This window comes from Passer domesticus, chromosome 3 (genome assembly GCF_036417665.1).
Source record: "Passer domesticus isolate bPasDom1 chromosome 3, bPasDom1.hap1, whole genome shotgun sequence".
Lineage (NCBI taxonomy): Eukaryota > Metazoa > Chordata > Aves > Passeriformes > Passeridae > Passer > Passer domesticus.
Window position 1 is genome coordinate 54401562 of NC_087476.1, and position 18138 is coordinate 54419699.

At 37.7% G+C, this 18138-nt stretch overlaps 1 protein-coding gene across 4 annotated transcripts in view; it reads left to right on the top strand.

The window, feature by feature from the left end:
• The window catches only part of LAMA2 (laminin subunit alpha 2), a 340056-nt gene that overhangs the window by 207810 nt on the left and 114108 nt on the right, over nucleotides 1-18138 (top strand). For all 4 annotated transcript variants that reach the window (XM_064413130.1, XM_064413127.1, XM_064413128.1 and 1 more), the window contains exons 18-21: nucleotides 67-153; nucleotides 6217-6428; nucleotides 10889-10995; nucleotides 15628-15808. In XM_064413130.1, the coding sequence (XP_064269200.1) occupies nucleotides 67-153; nucleotides 6217-6428; nucleotides 10889-10995; nucleotides 15628-15808 (587 nt within the window). The remainder of the gene's footprint in view (nucleotides 1-66; nucleotides 154-6216; nucleotides 6429-10888; nucleotides 10996-15627; nucleotides 15809-18138) is intronic.

The window sequence follows — 18138 nt, forward strand, 5'->3', positions numbered from 1 at the left end:
GCTGCTAACTGTGTTTTCTTTATATTTCTTCCTTGTCCCTCTTCTTTCTCAATATCAACAACACAGCTTTAGCCCAACGTGTCATTTTGACCGACATCGTGGATTAATGTGTGATGAATGCCCAGCTGGTTACGTGGGACCACGCTGTGAAAGGTAAGCAGGCACCATGCTTTTAGTCATATGAGACCTGAAACAAAAGTATTGATCACATGGAATTGTCCTACCTTTTATTACCTCCCCTTCTCATCCCTACTCCTGTTCTGAAACACACTGAAAAAATTCCTGTGCATTTTCCTCTGATATTGGAGCCCTGAATGTATGTTTTTCTTATGCTTGTTTCAGTGCTTTATGGTAAAATGTAAGGTTTCCAAGAAGCACTTGCTGATAACTAAGAGTCTTGGCTAGAAAAGTTGCTTCTAGCTTTTCTGCCACTCTTCTGAGATTTTTATAAACCTTTTGTCTCTTTTGTCATTTGAATGTTTAGGACGTGGTGATTCAAATATGCAGTAAATTCTGACACTTCACTTAGAGAAGTTAATATACCATGAAAATACAGTTCTTCTAATAAGTTACTTGTAGATTTTAATTATTTTTAAATAACATTTTACATTTTTGTTGCTTCTCATTTTCTGTTGTGGTCTTTATTTAGCAGGTAGAACAAAGTAGGCTTTAATGACAAAAAAAAAGATAATTCGTCTTGGTCAAATACATAAAGAAGTTCAATATGTATTTCCTACACCTATTGCTAGATTTACAAAGGCATTATGCTGAAAGGATCATGTGGAGAATTTAAATGAAACAAGGAGATGGTGTGAGTTTTAGTGCTAAGCTCCCAGGAACCCCCTTCCACAGGAGGTGAGACCACATAGGCAAGGGATATCACCACTGTGTCTGCATGCCTTTGGTCCCTTGGGATTTCACATGGATGGAACAGATTTCAAGAGCAGTAATTGTGCCAGGGACCTCTGCTAGCTGTTTGGAGGTCATGACGAATCAGTGTTGGCTTTGTCTGCGTGATCTCAGTCCCCTGAGACCCTGCCAGTGACACCTTTTTAAGAGGGGCTTGGGGAGCCAGAGAACTGTGGAACACCTAGCTAGACAGCTAAGGGGCATGGAAACATGGCCCTTGCATTTCTTAGTAGGCTCTTGCCATTTGGCACTTGCATGAGCTGCTTGAAGGATTTCTCAAGGCAAACCCTAAAAAAATGTAAGGCTTCTGAATGAAGCCTTAAAATATTCAGGCTGGGATGAGAAGAAGTAGGAATAAAGCAAGAATAAGAGACAACCAGAAAAGCAGAAAGCTGACCATATGCTGTGAATCTCCCCATAGTCCCCTCTTTCCAATTTACAACTACTTCCTTTTAAATCCCCTGTTGTTCTATATCTGTCCTGAAGTGAGAGTGCAGGCTGTCACCTGTTTCCACCCATCATCACCGAGTCTGCTCCTGCTGCTGCTATTTCTGCCTGTCTTTTCCTGTCTGTCTGGGAAGTCATCACCTTCTTTCAGCTAGTGGGCTGTGAAGTTAATGACGGCAGGAATAAATCACATCAAGAGCACTTTGGTGGCAGTTTGTCAATGCAGGGTCATTGACAGCTTCCATTAGCAACAAGTGCTGTTTCTGAGTGGAGCACAGGCTGTAGATGCAGTAGGACAGAGTCAGAATAAATGGCTAAATTGGATTTTAGCCTGATCTCCTAAGGAAATGAGGCTACTGTGATCTTTTTGTATATGTCTCTCTGGCTACCTGCGAAGTCATCTGCACTTGTAGGTCAATTTCAACTAAATTTGGCAGAAGACAGGAGGGCTCAAAGATGATAGCTGTTCCCAAAGGCTTTATGAAAAGAAGCGGCTGAATAGAGGTTAATAAATCAGGACATGTCATAGCTAAGGGGAAGAATACTGTGTGAACTCACACCTGATTAAACAGATAGAGAGAGAACAAGAGAGATTGCTAAATGTTCTGCCCATAAGAAAACTTTCACAGGACAAGGAAAAAGTGCTGCTGTAGCCCGAGGGATTACTCCCTGCTGAGTAGCAACAACCTGCAGCAAATAATCAGCCCTTAGCCTTGTAATGTGAGATATAAATCCATTGAAAATTAGGCCATTAATTCCAAAGCTCATAGAGCTATGTGCTTTTAATTGTAACAAGTTGTTTTAAAATGTCTGCAGCTGTCAATAATAATGATCAGGAGAAAGCATGTTGCATTTTGCTATTAGCAGTGGTTGTATAATTGCTGAGAGAGTTTGCATGAAATTCTCTTTCATTTTAGCAACTACAAAGTGACAAGTGATCTGAGCCACGTGATTCATTAGCTGAACAGTCCTAAATTACCATGACATAATAAGTATCATGAAGTGAGGACTGTGCAGCACTGTACTTATTTGGCCTAAAAATATATCCTATGTCCCATAGGGAGATACAAATCCGTCTGATTTGTAAAATGTCAAGAAAAAATTGCTGCTTCTCTCACTGGAACTCTCAGGAAAATAGTGTCATAATTGCTCAATATTCTGAGGGGTCCAGATCATAACACCATCAGGATAATTGCAGATATAAACTGTGTTGGGAGTTATCATATATCTATAATTGTAGAGAGAGCTCAGCATTCCCACATAATGTTTTTCCCTAAAAAATTAGACATGAGTTTTCTTTCCTTTGCTCACTTTTCCAACGGCATATGAAGTAGGCTGGACATTCTCTTAACTTCATAGAAAGGATGTATGAAAATGACAAAAGGTTGTCTTTTTAGTCCAGCACATTTATTGGATGATGATATCCATTTTCCAATACAGTCTTGCTAGGGAAAAGAAGCAAAATAGGTGAGAGTCTGGCTTTTCCTATAGGACTCCATGATTTATGTGCATGACCCTCCCTAGAGGGTCCCTTATGTGTGGGGAGAAGGGTGAGCTGACCCATGTCCTTTCTTGCCCCCACCTCCCTCATTCTTGAGGTCTAGCACAGAGTGCCACCAGCCACAGCCTCTCATGAGAGCTGTGCCTTCAAACTGCTGCTCACTGTAGCAAATATAATTCTTCCACTCGTGCCAGAGCAGCGAGTCCGTGTTGCAGTACTGATGGGAAAAGGGTCAAACATTTCAGGAGATTTGATACAACAAATGTGTTACGCAGGATTGTTTGTAGCTTGCAAAGGTAGGCATTCTGACATTAGAAAGTGCAAGATTTATAGTTGGTCACACAACAATAACATCTGTGCTGTGCACCTGAGCTAAGATATCTCACCGCGTGCTCACAAGCCATTTCTCCACAGGGCTTTTGCCTGATTTTGTGCACAGGTTGAATGCACATAAATTTCAAAGGTTTGTAAAAATAGTATTTCCAGACTTTAAAGTGTTTGGATTTGCAGGCTTAATTAACTCTGTCTCAAGGGGTTTTTTTCTCAGAAAATATAAAGAAGTGTATAAAATAGGCCTGCATTTCTGTGCATATATGTGTATATACACAGCACCATACAGACTCCTATGAGGAATATTAACTCCATACTGACCGGGCCTAGTACACATTCATACACATATTTTTTAATAGTAGCCCTGTCTTTGGCAACACTTATGCTAAATAAAAGCAGTGTCACTCACAGACACACCTGCATTTGAGAATAGAAAAGGAATATATGAACACAATCTTTTTTTGCTGCTTTTCATCCTATTTTTGTTTATTTTGTAATCTCAGAGATGTTATGTTGTAGTTAGAAGTCATTTTTTACGTGTATTTTGTGTAATGCATAAAAGCAATTTTCCATGCCACATACTTATTGGTGTTTTTTAATCTAAACCCAAATATATAATACTTTGAGCCTGAGAAAAGAAGCTGAAGTAGGAATGTCCTTAAGGAAATAAAGGTGGAACTAAGCAAAGTGGATTTTTTTTAAATCTTGCCCTGCAAGTTCAGGAGAAGTGGTAGAAAAAGAGGAAGAATATACATAGATACATGTACACATTCTCTCTTCAGCTTTAACTGGCCTACCACTACTTTGAGGATCATCTTCTGTTGTATTCGAGATTATGTATGTGCATAAGTAAAATATCGCTATGTGATGGTAGTAGGTTTTTCTAATTTTAATTATTAAAGTGTAAACTGATGAGAATACAAAGAGTTATTGCGGTCTCCTGCTGTCAATAGGAGGAAATTATTAGCAGTGTATTTCACATAAATCATTGGAGTATTCTTGCTGTGAACTGCTTGGTTTCTGTGAATGCTGTCAAATACAGAAATAACCCCTAAATAAGAGTGAAAGAAGAAAACAAACACACATTAAGTGAAGTCAGATTAGTAGGACGAAGAGATACACATTTATGACAAACACACCAGTAGTATGCTAGCAAAGCATGAGTTAACTTCAGATGTCATCCACTTTAGGTAAATTAAGGTAACTGCATAAATTATCCAGGTACTCTCTGGTTTTGATAAAATGTAGCTATTAATTGTTACATGTTAAGATACATTCTTAGTCTTTGTAACTGAGATAATGTCACTAAAAAAACCCCAATTTATTTTGGTAAAATTAAGCTAAAAATTAGTCTTTTGTCATTGCTGAGATATCCTCCATCAAGGAAAAAATAATTTCTTCCTTTGCAGGAAATACAATTGCTACCTTTATGACAGGTTCTGAAAATAAAGTACATGAATTATTCTAATGACAAGATTTTGATGTCTTGTTGCTATGAATAGGTAACTTTGAGAGATGACTGTGCTACAGGAATGGGCTAGATTGTGGAAATTTTACTTGTGGTACTGAGTGCTTACATGCATCCAAACCACTGGACTGTTTATACGTATTTTTGGTTTGTGGGCTATACAATGGATATCTTGAGAGAATGGAAAAAATCCTATTTTGTATAAAATTACAAAAAAGTGCTCAATTAGTTCCCACTATTTTTTCTCCCTGCTCTCACTTATCCAGTTTTTATAATCTTTATGATCTTTGCTGATGATATTGAATAATATTTAGTACATGTTTAGACAGCTTTGCTTAAGATTCAGTTAAAAGCATTATGGGATATTCTGGAAGCAAGGAAAAGGGTGAACTTGATACACGCAAGAGTGACAGCATAGTGGAGCTCTGCATTCCTGCATTATGATGATACAAACAATCTTTCCTCAACTGTACTCTGCAGTACTACTAGAAAGTAGAGAGGATATCTGTGTACCTTAAAACTGTATTCAAACTGACTTTAAAACAATAAGAAAAATTATTTTGTGCAATGTGTTTTATATACTTTCTATTTTCCTTATACTAATTGGAGTTCATCTGAGATGCGCGTGAATAAATTCATTAGCCAAACTGTGCAATTTTTCTTTTCTTTTTTTTTGCTATCTACAAGTTGCTCTTACTATGAAGTGTGAGTAAATATAACAGAAAAGGAAAGCAGACCAGAATATAAATAGGAAATAGTCTGTGAGAGTAGTAGAAATTTGCCTTAAATACAGACTCATGTTAGGTCAGATTCACTAACCTGCTTTACATAGTACACACAGAAAATGGCAGGTGGGAAAGGTGGAAAAGGATGTGATATTTTCAAACAATTCTCTTAAAATATGAAAGCTGTAGTATGCAACAGCATAGTTGCTGTGCTGATGAGCAATCTTTTTGTTAGATTGCCCATTCATTGAGATTAGAAGTCCATTAATTAAGCAAATCTCACCATGCATTAGATCAGGGAAAGTCTAAGGCAGGGGATGGATCTTGTTAGGTAAACAGATATATGTCTGTATTACATTCTAAAGGTGTTTTTCTAAACTAAAGAAGTTTCTAAACTAAAGGGAAAAAACATCATCAGTCTTGCTGATGATTGAGTACAGAACATTGATACATAATGTGCTGAAATACAAAGTATATCTAACATAGAGTCATAGAATAGTTCGGATTGAAAGGGACCTTTCAAGGTCATCTAGTCCAACCCCCCTTCCTCCACAGTGCTACTAAGATTTCTTGCTATGCTTTGTGTCACTTTCAGTGCCAGTGACAAGATTTTTCTCCCACTGAAGTCTAATTGCTAGCAGAACTGGCAGGATATCAGCTGGTACTGTATCTACAGTGTTGTTAAAAAAAAAGAAGGAGAGAGAAAGAAAAAAGATGCTTAAGACAGACTTGAGAGAAGATCAAATCATTTTTGGTGATTAGGGAGGCAACAGAATTAAATATTTCTAAAGAGATGATTATTTAAGGGTCCTAACTGATGATGTCTTTTACCGTAGGTGTGCAGAAGGCTATTTTGGACAACCTTTAATACCAGGAGGATCATGCCAACCATGCCAGTGTAATGACAACCTTGACTTCTCCGTTCCTGGCAGCTGTGACAGCTTGTCTGGTGCTTGTCTGATATGTAAGCCAGGTACAACAGGCCAATATTGTGAGAGGTGTGCTGATGGATATTTTGGTGATGCTCTTCATGCAAGGAACTGTCAACGTAAGTCACGAACTTTCACAGCTCCTGACAGTATTGATCTATCTTATAACTTTGTTCCTGAGAGGACGACTGTGCCTCTGTATGTGTGAGCAAGAGAATGATACAGCTCTAATAATGATACTGTGCATCTGCATCTAGAAAGGCAGTCTTAAACTAAATAGAAAGAAAAACTTATTAAAAAAGCTCTGGTTGAAGCAGACATGGGAAGGAGAAAATGAAGCATTGCAGGGGTGCAAAGGTTATATTAAATGTCAAATCTACAAAAATAAATACAAATAAATGTAAACTATTCACTAAAAATGCTATAAGCTACCCAGAAAAATCCTGCTCTCTTGTAAGATTGAAAGGAGGGAGTGATGTTTCAGTTTTAAGGTCCTGCTCTGGCAGCATTTTAACCTGTTTCCCACTTATATATAAGTGGGAAAAGTTGGGAGGTGCTGCTGCTTGCAGGTCAAGATTCTCCCACCTGCCAATCAGATCCTAAAATCTCCAGACAATTTTTCTAAAATGCTCTGGAGGAAGATACCTGGCACTGCAGCAAGCTACCAGTTCTCAGCTGAGTGGTGGCATGTTTTTCAACTACAAGCCCCAGCACATCTTTCCCCATAGCGATTGCAAAAAATTATTCAGTGGAGATGAAAGATTTGGTAGAAACAGGAGCTTTTCTTTCTATAGGAGGCAGTGGCTCTCTCTGAGCTGTTGCTGGCACAATTCAGAATGCAGAACAAGTGCTTTTTACTTAAAACATTCTTCATGTACTCTTCCTTTGCATTCTGAGAAGTGAAATAAAACAAGTTACAAACTGTCCTGAAAGAGCCGAGCATTTTATTTCACTGTCGTGAGGATTTATTCCTGTTTGGTCCATTATAATAAAGGCAAGAGTAACCTCACTGAGTACAAAGGTGTTATAGCAGGATAAAGTTATGCAAGTAAAAGAGCTGGGGCATTGTCTTACTGCTCTGTGTGAGAAAACACGGGGACCATGTCTGCAGTGTGTGTTGTGAGCAGAGAAGTCCGAGGCACTGGCATTCATTTCCAGGACTTGCCCTATTAACAACTTGCAGCCTAAAAATGAAAATCCTAGGTTATGTTGGACCTCCAGAGAGTGTATGGGAGCTAAAAGATGCAGAGAATCACCATGCTTCTCAGCTAAGGGCAATAAACATTGATGGACACAAAGTCATAGATAACCCTGAAGACATACCTGTGTAAATGCTTTCTGTACCTACTTTACACAATGCCACAAAAAAATTGGACAATCCTATATATTCTCTCCATAAGTTAACAGGTCATGATGAATGATGTCATATAAGTTACAATGTTAAGTCTGTGAAGTGATTTAAGAAGAAATGTATATCAAAAATTACAGCTTCCAGTACCTTGTCACTATTCTTGAGTCATTAATATGACTGGTGCTTTGACAATTTCCACAGTAGTGACAGGTCCATGAGAAAGAGATTTTATAACAGGAGAGTTTGGAAAACATACAACTAAAAAAATATTTCAAAGAAATGCATGTTTAATGTTGAATTACGAGATTTGCTTTTGTTGTTCATATCATTGACAAGGAGAGCCCCCTAATGAATTTATATCCTTGTGCTTGCAGTTACCTTGTATTCATCTACGCTCTGCCTTTCATGTGGGTTTTCTTCTTTGCATATGATTTTTTATTTCCTTTGCAGACTTCCATGGTTTGCCCTGCAGCAACAATATCAGAGGGACTGTGCCTTTACTTTGTTGTTTTCAATTTTGTTCCTTATTAAAAAGCCAAATCCAAGAGTATTGCAAAGCATGAATTTGCTTTTAAATTACTGTTTGAAATGTCTCTTGCTCTTTCTCAGTACAGTGCTGTTGTGTGCATTAACCATTTCAAATGACAGTACAGCTTTATATCATCATAGTATCTCTGAATTTTTTGGTGTATCTATACAAAACCATAAATCTAAGAACAACGAGCAAATGTCCTAAGCTTATTTGAGTTGATTCTAGTAGGTTGTTTTTTGGAGTGAAACAGCACAGTATGCTGAAGCAAATACCCAGAGGTTGAGCTGATGGTAATAAAGTTCAGTGTCACAAGATGAATTAAAGCAAATAATCAAGTCTGCCTATGTTCCAGTGTATAGGTACTACTGTTGTAGGAGAATAAGTGTGTAGCTTGATCATAAATACAAGCTCATAAATATTTATAGAAATCTAGAGAGTATGAAAGGTCTTGACCAGTGTCTTTCGGGAAGAAAGTATGACAAATTTCTCCAACAGGCTACATTGTATTATAACAACCATTTGGAGGTTTGGACAAGAGCTAATTTTCCCAGTAGAGGTGAATTAATGGGAAGGCTCTAGGTGCGATAAGTGCAATTTATCAGATTGAGTAACAGTTTATTAGATTAATAGCCCTGACTGTATGTTTCTTTTCTATGTACATACTGCCAGAGCCAAGAAAAACAATCAAAGTCCTGATATTCCAAATTCTCCCTCACCACTGCATTGCACTCAGTCATATGTGACTGAGTTAAGACACCATGGAGTGCTGCTTGTTGTAATATAAATAGGAAAAACTCATCTGTTTATAAAATCAGTGTAAGTTTTCTTTTTGATTCTTGTGTTGTCATGTGCCTGATAAGCAAAACAATTCAAATCAGACTGAGCTTGGGTTTTGAGGTCTGTATAAAAAGGTTGGTGAAACACTTTTAATTTGCATTGAGGATTGTAGTTTGTTGAATCTGAGCTTTAGCATTTTCTTTCCCCACTGACCAATTTAATTAAATATATACTCAAAACATATATGTATGTGATACTTGTCACCATGTACAGTTTGGAGTGTCAGCAGTTTTAAAACATCAGGTTAAAGAGGGCTGTATACAGGACAAAAGAGGTAAATTATAGATTTGTTTAGTATAGAAAGCTGAAAGGAAAAGATAAGCAATGTTAATTACATCAGAAGTGTCTTTTAAATTTTTTTTTTAAAAATATATTGCAAAACAGAAGGAGGTAGAAATCTCTGAAGGTGTTACATAACTGGTATGAACAGCAGAACCAGCACATTTTTGTTACTTTTGTTATTTTTTTCCAGAATTTTTGCAAACATTTGAGAAACAATGTAATGAACAGAATGGCAAGTCATAAAGTTGCTTTCATTAAAAGAAGCAACTTCTGCAGAATACCTCAAGAGCAGGGAGAAAAGCCCCACACCACTCCTTTCAATTTATAATTGGAAATTGTAAATTAGCAAGTCCGATGAAGCAATGAGGAAGGTCCTGTTGTAATAATCTATATATAAGTAAAATAAAACTGCCTTGTCTCATATAGCACCTTCTGACATGCAAGTATGCGGCTGCCATGTGTTCACTGCTGGGACTCTTAAGTGTTTCTTAAAATGAAGGTGTCAGGTTGAGAAAAAAAAAAAAGCAACACATGCAGATAGGGCACTGCAGGAAGGCAAAATGTGGACTAGAGCCCAAGTTTAGAGAGCAGTTTGATAATTGGTATAGAGATGTGGATTCATTCCCCTGTGAGGGGGAAAAAAATTATGTGCAGAAACCAGGTCATGCTGATCAATGACTGCATGGTTATAGTCCCTGTGGCAACAATCACATCCCTGTTCTCTACGGTGAGTGCTAAGGGGTTTTTACCAAATCTGTGCATGCCAAAAGGATTGAAGAACACAAAGGTTCTTGTGGTTGAAGAACATAAAAGGTGATAGACCTCTTCCCTGAAATTTGTCTTCTCCTAAAACATAAGAATTTAAGAGCCAGAAGCATTGCTGTTTTCCTCAAGAAACAGCTTTTTCACTGCCTTTTTAAATCTTCATGAGAGAACTGCAATGAGTTAGGTTGGTCAGTTGGCTTACATTTCCTCTGGGAACTGTAATGCTATTGCTGAGACAGAAATCCTGAAGAGTCATGGTAGCAGATAATCCTTGGTATGTTTTTCAGTGCAGCTTGGGGCATGAGAGTATTACTGCCCCTGTATAGTGTCAACCTTGTACTGGTTTTGCAGCATGCCAACATTTCCTGACAGCTACATGAACAAGGAGTGAACTCCAGGACAGCAGAACCAGCACACAGAGTAGTAACACTCCCACTGGTTGGAGCTACATCCTGTACACACCCTATGTAAGGGTCTGTACCCTTTTTGTGTTTTTCTCTCAGCACTGCCCTTCCCACTCTGAGTCTCTGGGCATGTACTTAGTAATCTGCCCTCTACATCCTGCTTTGATCTGAGAGGAACATCTAAAACAAGTTGTTAATGTACTTGAGGCAAAATTTCTGACTCCAATAATTTGGAGAAAAATTCTGTATTAATATGGGCAGGCTAATATGTCAGTGTAGGGGAGTGACATCTTCCTGCTTAACCCAGGCTGGGCATTTCTCAGGGTGGTAAAAGCTGCACTGTAAACATTTGGCTATTAGATTTAGCTTCAGGGAACACACTGGCATCTCCTTTTTCTTCCTCTGCAGCCTGTCACTGTCACATGAATGGCTCCTTCTCAGAGATCTGTGACTCTCGGACGGGCCAGTGCGAGTGTAAAGCCAACGTCATCGGGCGCCGCTGTGACATCTGCAAAGTGAGTGACCAGAAATGGGGTTTCCTTTCAGCTTTCTTCCCTGTTTCTCTCAAGTAATATCATTTGGTTCCGGATAGGCTTTTTCTGTTGTTTAATTTTCACTTAAAGAACATACATGGATTGTTCTTATGAAGAGAAAGGTAAAATGATTACTTTTTATAAATTTTCTAATAGTTTTCTGGAACAGAATGCAAAACATAGCATTTACATGCAATTAATGTATTTTAAGCCTCGCTGTATCTATATTTGCATACATACTATATACACTTTATATTTTGAATGTTTGATATAAAAAATTAGTTAAAAATATTGCAGCTTTGGGAGATAATCCCTGCATGAAGAAAGCTGCAAAATGTCTGATAGCATCTGATGTTTATTTTCTTTTAAAAGGCAGGGTGCTAGTTTAGTTCTGCTGGAATGTTCTGCCTTTATGTTTTTTTTCTTAGGGTTTCTTCTTGTATTGTCTAAACAATGTATTATTTTTTGGTGAAAGTGTTTTTTGCCTTGACATTGTTTTCCTGTCTCATAAATCACTGCAGAGAAATATTGTTTCATAAACTTTCACAGAGTTGTCTTCAGGCAGCTAAGGAATATGCTGTAGTTGACTGCACATTTCTCTAGTTCAACATAAGGACTCATGAGTTAGGCCTATATCCTCAGAATGCCTTCATCTGTGTGTAATTTAAGGAGCATAAATAATTCTGCACAAATCAAAAGGATCATTTTCACCCTTTAAAATTATGTAATTTCTGAAGCGGTTTGTTGACACTGCATTTTAAATGGTATTTAAAGAGTCCATTCAAAGAAAAATTTCTGGTATCAGTGGAATTTGCAGATTGCACAAAGTACCCAGCAAACATCTCGAGCTCATTAATACAGTACTGGTAGTTAATTGGAATTAATCTTTGTTTACTTCAGTGCTTACTCCTGTCTTTATTTCTATACCCTTTTATGTGGTGTAGTTTCCTTATCTTCACTTTCTAACAGTGTTTACTTTTCATTCTTCAAGCCCAACTACTTCTGGGCCCCAGAAAAAGTGTTTTGTATACCCTGTGGCTGCAGTGCTTTAGGATCTGTGTCACTGCAGTGTGATAATTTGGGAAGATGTATCTGCAAATCAGGATTCATGGGCAGACAATGTGAAATCAGCAGACAGGTGCCTAAATTGCAAGAAAGTGCGGGAAGCAGTCAGCAGATCCGAGTACCCCCGCGGCGGTGGGGCACCAGCAGTGCCAGTGGGTGCCCCCGAGGTGCTTACCGGCCTGCAGCTCTGGTAATGGGAAACTCTGTTTGCATGGCCTGAAGTCTCCTGCTCGCTTGTGTCTGGAGCTCACACAGATTGCTTGGGTTTCTAATTTTTAATACCCGTGTTACAATATAAGAAATCCTCAAGAAACTGGCAGGCTCGGAAGACAAGCAGAATTTTAGGATGTTTTCCCAATCCTAGGGGCTTCATCTTGCAAGTGGTGATATCAGCGAGAAATCAAATACCAGACTAAGTCCCAAAACAGCACCATTGACAGCAGTATGCACAAAATGCATGGGAGATGTACATAAATCAATGGAATCAGTGGGATTTCTTGGAATTTGCAGCATAAGACTTGCTTTTCTAACAATTCAAGAATCAATAGCTTAAGGAGGTTGCAAGAAGGATCTGCCCCAGAGGCAAAGAGTTAAAATCTAATTTTAAAATATTGAACATAACTGGTGTTAAAAGTTCTCATTAGCAAATATTAGCAAAAAGTTCTCAGTTATCTGAACTATTTTTAACTCGGTGCAGTGCCACTTATGTGAATGTAATGCCCAAAATGATAGAAGTGTTCATTCCTCATCACAGACCAACAAAGCAACTTATTTCCTAAAATTAAGTAATTATGATACAACTGCTTCTAACAGAGCAGTATTTTAGGAATGTTGTTTGTTCTCTCTACAACTCAAAATCCCCACATTTACCACACCTGTTTGAAAAATACCTGGCAGTGTTTTTCATCCTCATCTTGACTCTGGGACCCATGCTGTATTTGTTCATATAGATTTCCTTGGAGAAATTAGCTTTTTCCAATTAAATATGTATTAGGTTACTGTGTTGCCCACACAGTACACTGATGGAGACTTGATATAATGACATATTCAGAAAGTTCAGTGTATTTCATAATTGTAGTCTAGGATCTTATCTCCTGTTCAGTAAATGTGATTCTTATAATTTCTGTGTGTAAACAAACTTTGCTGAGAACTTTAACTTGGGGTTAAAGTTTGCATGACTGACCAAAATGACTTTGTGTGGAGCCCATTTTCACAGAATGAAAACCAGCATGGTGGTGGTCTTTTCCAGCTTAACGCAGTGTGGTGTGCTGATATCAGACTTTTTCTGACTGTTACCCATATAAACAGAATTTATTAGATCCTAGCAAACTTTATCTTGAGAAGCAAGATGCATGCTGTGCATTGGTTATTTCACTGCATGAATCTGAATGTCTGTCCTGAGATTGTGTGTATTCACATTTCTATGTTTCTTCCTGTGTAATAGAAATCTTTAGAGATAGTCAAGTATTTTATTGAGCCTTGAGTTTAATCAAATGAGTTTGACTGCAACTTTCTCTCTGATATGCCATGTTTTGTCAGGTAGAAGTATGAAATTGGCAAAACATTTCATATAGAGTTTGGAAATTAAAATCAGTGTAATTCTTTATTACATGTATAATCAAGCATTTGCTTAGGTTCATATGATTTTCAGGCCAAATTCTGACCATAGATGTGGTCCTGTATTCTGACACCTATCAGCAGATTCTCTGTGTGAGTGGGAAACATCTGTATTAACCTCAGAGATCAGATTTCAGGACTTTTCCATGGAAAGCTTCTGAAATTTCAGAGAATTCACCAATACAAAATGTTAATTAGGGGTTCTCCTCTGAAACAAATCCATATAAAATAACAGTCATAGAATCATTAAGGTTGAGAAGGACCTCCAAGTTCATCGAGTCCAACCTTTGATCACCACTTTGTCAACTAGACCATGGTACTAAGTGCCATGTCCACTCATTTCTTGAATGACTTCACCACTGCCCCAGGCAGCCTGTTCCAATGGCTGGCCACCCTTTCAGTGAAGAAATTGTTCATTTTTCCAACCTGAGCATCCCCTGGCACTGCCTGAGGCCATGTCCTCTTGTCCTGTTCCTGGTTCCCTGGGAGGAGAGGCCGATTCTCACCTGGCGACAGCTCCTTTCAAGGAATTGTAGGGAGAAAAGTTTCCCCCTGAGCCTCCTCTTCTCCAGGCTAAACACCCCCAGCTCCCTCAGCCATTCCTCACAGACCTTGTGCTCCAGACCCTTCATCAGCTCCATTGCCCTTCTCTGGACACGCTCTTTTCTTCTTCTAAGTGGCCCAGAACTGGACACAGCACTAGTTCTTAGTACCGAGGGACAATCGCTGCCATGGTCAAAGCCAGCACAGCTCCATTGATTTGAAGATCTGCTGACTTATAGTTAGTAAAAATCTTACACCTCATGCCTAGATCACAAAGTAGCACATTATAAATTGAATATTTTTCGCTTTGTTCCATTTATATTCATTAACAATGATCTTTTCCATATCTCATTTTTAACATTCTGCTTTCCTATCAAACTTGCTGATAGATTTTATTATTAATGTTGTAATATCAATTTTAAGTGAAATTATTAATCTGACTTGGATTTCAGTATTCACTGAAAATCATCATGCTTGAAAAACAGGTGGAGAAATATTCCCATTTTAAAGCACTCTAGCTCAAGACTGAGTTTGTCATTTGAATATCAATGGTTGGCTCCAAGGAGCCTCTGTTGGTTGATGCAGTGAAACTCACAAGGTTGAAAGCTTCATGCAGATCTCTGTACCACAGTGTACAAATGAGAGTGTATCTTCCCTTCTTTACTTTTTGCACTCCACTACTGAAGTTAAGGAGGAAATTGCTTACTACAGTTGATAACATCTACTCTGGTTCTGTAGAAACTTTATATTGATCACTGCAAAAAAACAAAGAAAACAGAAGAGAAAGAGGCCTAATCCAAAGACAGTTTTTTTATCTTAAAAAAAAAATCCCCATTATATGTTTGTATTATACACAAATACACTATCTCTATGTGCTTCTGAAGTTATTCCTATATATCATTCTAAAGAATTGCCCTTAAGTTACTGTATACAGATATTGCCTTGCTCAGAGGAGATAAAATGTAATTCAGAGGCTTTCCAGTTGAATTGATCTCCATTCATAGCTAAGAATTTGAATTCACTCTCGTAACAACAAACTCTGCCTGACATAGCCTTGCAACCAGAGATGGGGTATGTATGTTGTGCTGGCAGACCTTCCATTCCAAGTGAGAATTGTACTTAGGGAAAGAGCCTCATAAGAAATGTATTACATTGCAGAACATTCATTATAGCATCAGGTAACGTTCTGAAATCTTTATTTTTTCTCAGCAGTGTAGGGCATTTAGTGTCCTTGCTCCAGGGTTTTACCACTACAATTTAACCTGTTAAAAGCAGCATTTCAGTGATGAACAGGAAAGAACAGCCCTGATCTCCCTACACTCTCAGCTTTTCCTCTTTTCTCCTGGTAATCACTCCCTGTACTAACTGCTCTTCCTCACTCTGTGGCAGCCCGGAACATTTGGCTTACAGTCTTCCAGAGGATGTGTTCCCTGCAACTGCAACTCTTTTGGTTCCAAGTCCTTTGATTGCAATGGAGACGGACAGTGCTATTGCCAGCCTGGAGTGACAGGAAAGAAGTGTGACCGCTGTGCACATGGGTTTTACAACTTTGAAGAAGGAGGCTGTACCCGTATGTAAATGTTTTCCACCCAAGAACAGATTGATTTGTTTGTTTATTTATTTATTCATAACATTCTAGTTTGGTTAATTTTGGATTGCATAACAAATTTTCCTGACTGGGGGTTCATAGACAGCCTTGTGCATCATTCACTTGACAAGGGTGGTGATTAGCAAGAATGAAAGACCCAAGCCATTTCTGCTATTTTATGAAGATTTTATAAATTTTATTTCATTTAGAAGGAACAGGAATGTAATTTACTCTATGTAGTGCCTGCCAAAATAAATTCCATGAATTTTTGTAAAATTTTTGCCAAATCAAATCAACTTGTAGGGGTGTAAAAGGAAAACAACAAAACACAAACTCCCTTTGCTTCTAGTTTTATCGCCAACATTTTCATTGTTCTTATATGGTTAATCCTCTTTCATTACCACAGTCTTTTCCTGTACAGTAATATTTCATTGCTTATTTGAACTTTTTGTGTACAAAAAGATCTTTAAGTAAAACTATCTGCTATATGCCATATGTAAACACATGAAAAATCTCCTCCGCTAAATGCTGAAACTCTAGCATTAGACACAAATATATCCAGCTACCTCTTTACCTTTATTTTTTTTCCTTTTGGAAATCAGGTCAAAGACTGAAATGAATGCTTCCTATCCTTGAAGTAGTGCAGACTGCTATATCAAAAAGAACCCAATCAATAGATTTCTTCACAGGGAAATATCTATCTTTCCTGATAGAACTGTGTTTTTCAAGTCTCAGAGACTCATTTAAGTGTGATCACAGGACACATAGATAGTTGGCTAGTGTGACTCACTGCTGGGATGCCAGAATGCTGTTATTATTCTTTAGGTATAAAGTATATTCCTTCCAGAAGCAGGAATCATGATATCTTGCAGTCTGTTCTTGCTCCTTTCCTAGAATTGCAGCACAATGAACAGGTTTAGCTCTCTGCCTTTTCTTACTCCTTTTTTTTTTTTTAATGGAATGAACATCAAGGCCTCAAGACCCATATTTGTGCAGCAAAATTCAGTTTTACCTGTAGTGTGGATAAACCATGACACAGGCTGGATTATAGATTATGTTTGAAAATGTTGCTCTATGGTGTTGTCTCCCACAGGAATGAAGGGTTCAAAAACACTTACAGTTTGAAAAGTTCACATACAGTGACACCTTGGAAAAGGGAGAATTGTTCCCAGGCTCACTGATGAGAGAGCTTGACATAAAATGCAAATGATAACTGCAGTCCTAAAGCCTTTAGCAATTAAATGAAAAAAATTATATCGTTTAGCATTAGCATCTTATTCTAGCATTCCACAAGTTAAAAGCACATCACTGTTGTGAAACACAAGAAAATATTGATAACTACAGTTGCGAAAGGAAAATGAGAGGGCTATTAATGAAATTGCCCATTAAAATTTTAATTGCTCTCTTGGCAAACTTTAAAATGACAGGGTTTAAGAAACAGTGATAAAATGGTAAAATACTATAGATCCAAATAGCATTTTAAATATAAATCTATTGGCCTGTGGTCATCAAATGTTTAAAGCAACCGCAGCAGCTACAGATGGTGAGAAAACTCATAATTTTGAAAGTTCAAAAGTTAGTAGAACAGGTGGAGAAGAATTCTGTTTTCAATGTGCTCGTTTTTCCACATTTATTTTTAGTAGGCTTCTTATGTATTCCTTCAAATGACAAAAAAAAATATATGGATCACAAAGAAAATAATGAATTTAATATAAGTATATAAAATCATGCTGGAAGGAAAAGTACAGAAAAATTAATTTTATTGTGACAGTTAAGTATCAAATAAAATATTGGACCTCTTTTATCTAGCATTTATCCAAAAGGAATATAATTTTTCTTGTGCAATATAAATCCATAAAGCCTAAAAAAACCCTAAAGCATTGTCAGTGTTGACATTCTAGCAGCAAAAATACAAAAGAGGTTTCTATTTCACTATTGCTTGAAACACTTGTGTTGTGTTTTTTCCCTCTTATTTTGAAAAATAATTACAAAAGTAAAAATAGATAAAACACTTGAGTATCTCCTTCCCCTCCATGTCTTTTAGCCAATTTCGTGTAAGACCTGGAAGCCCATAGATGGGCTGAAAGCCTTAGTATCCCGATGAGATGTATTCTGAAAATTCAAGCTACAGTGTGTGAAAATATTTTAAATAGTATGCAACACATTTTGTTCCTGCCATGATGGAGGCAAAACTTGCTATCTTCTTTGCATCAGTTGCCTTGTCTTGAAGGCATTGGTGGGGAAAAATAAAGGTCAATTCTTATTTGAACTATAGATAGGAGCTCTATCTTTGCACATCCTTTGTTTTCTAG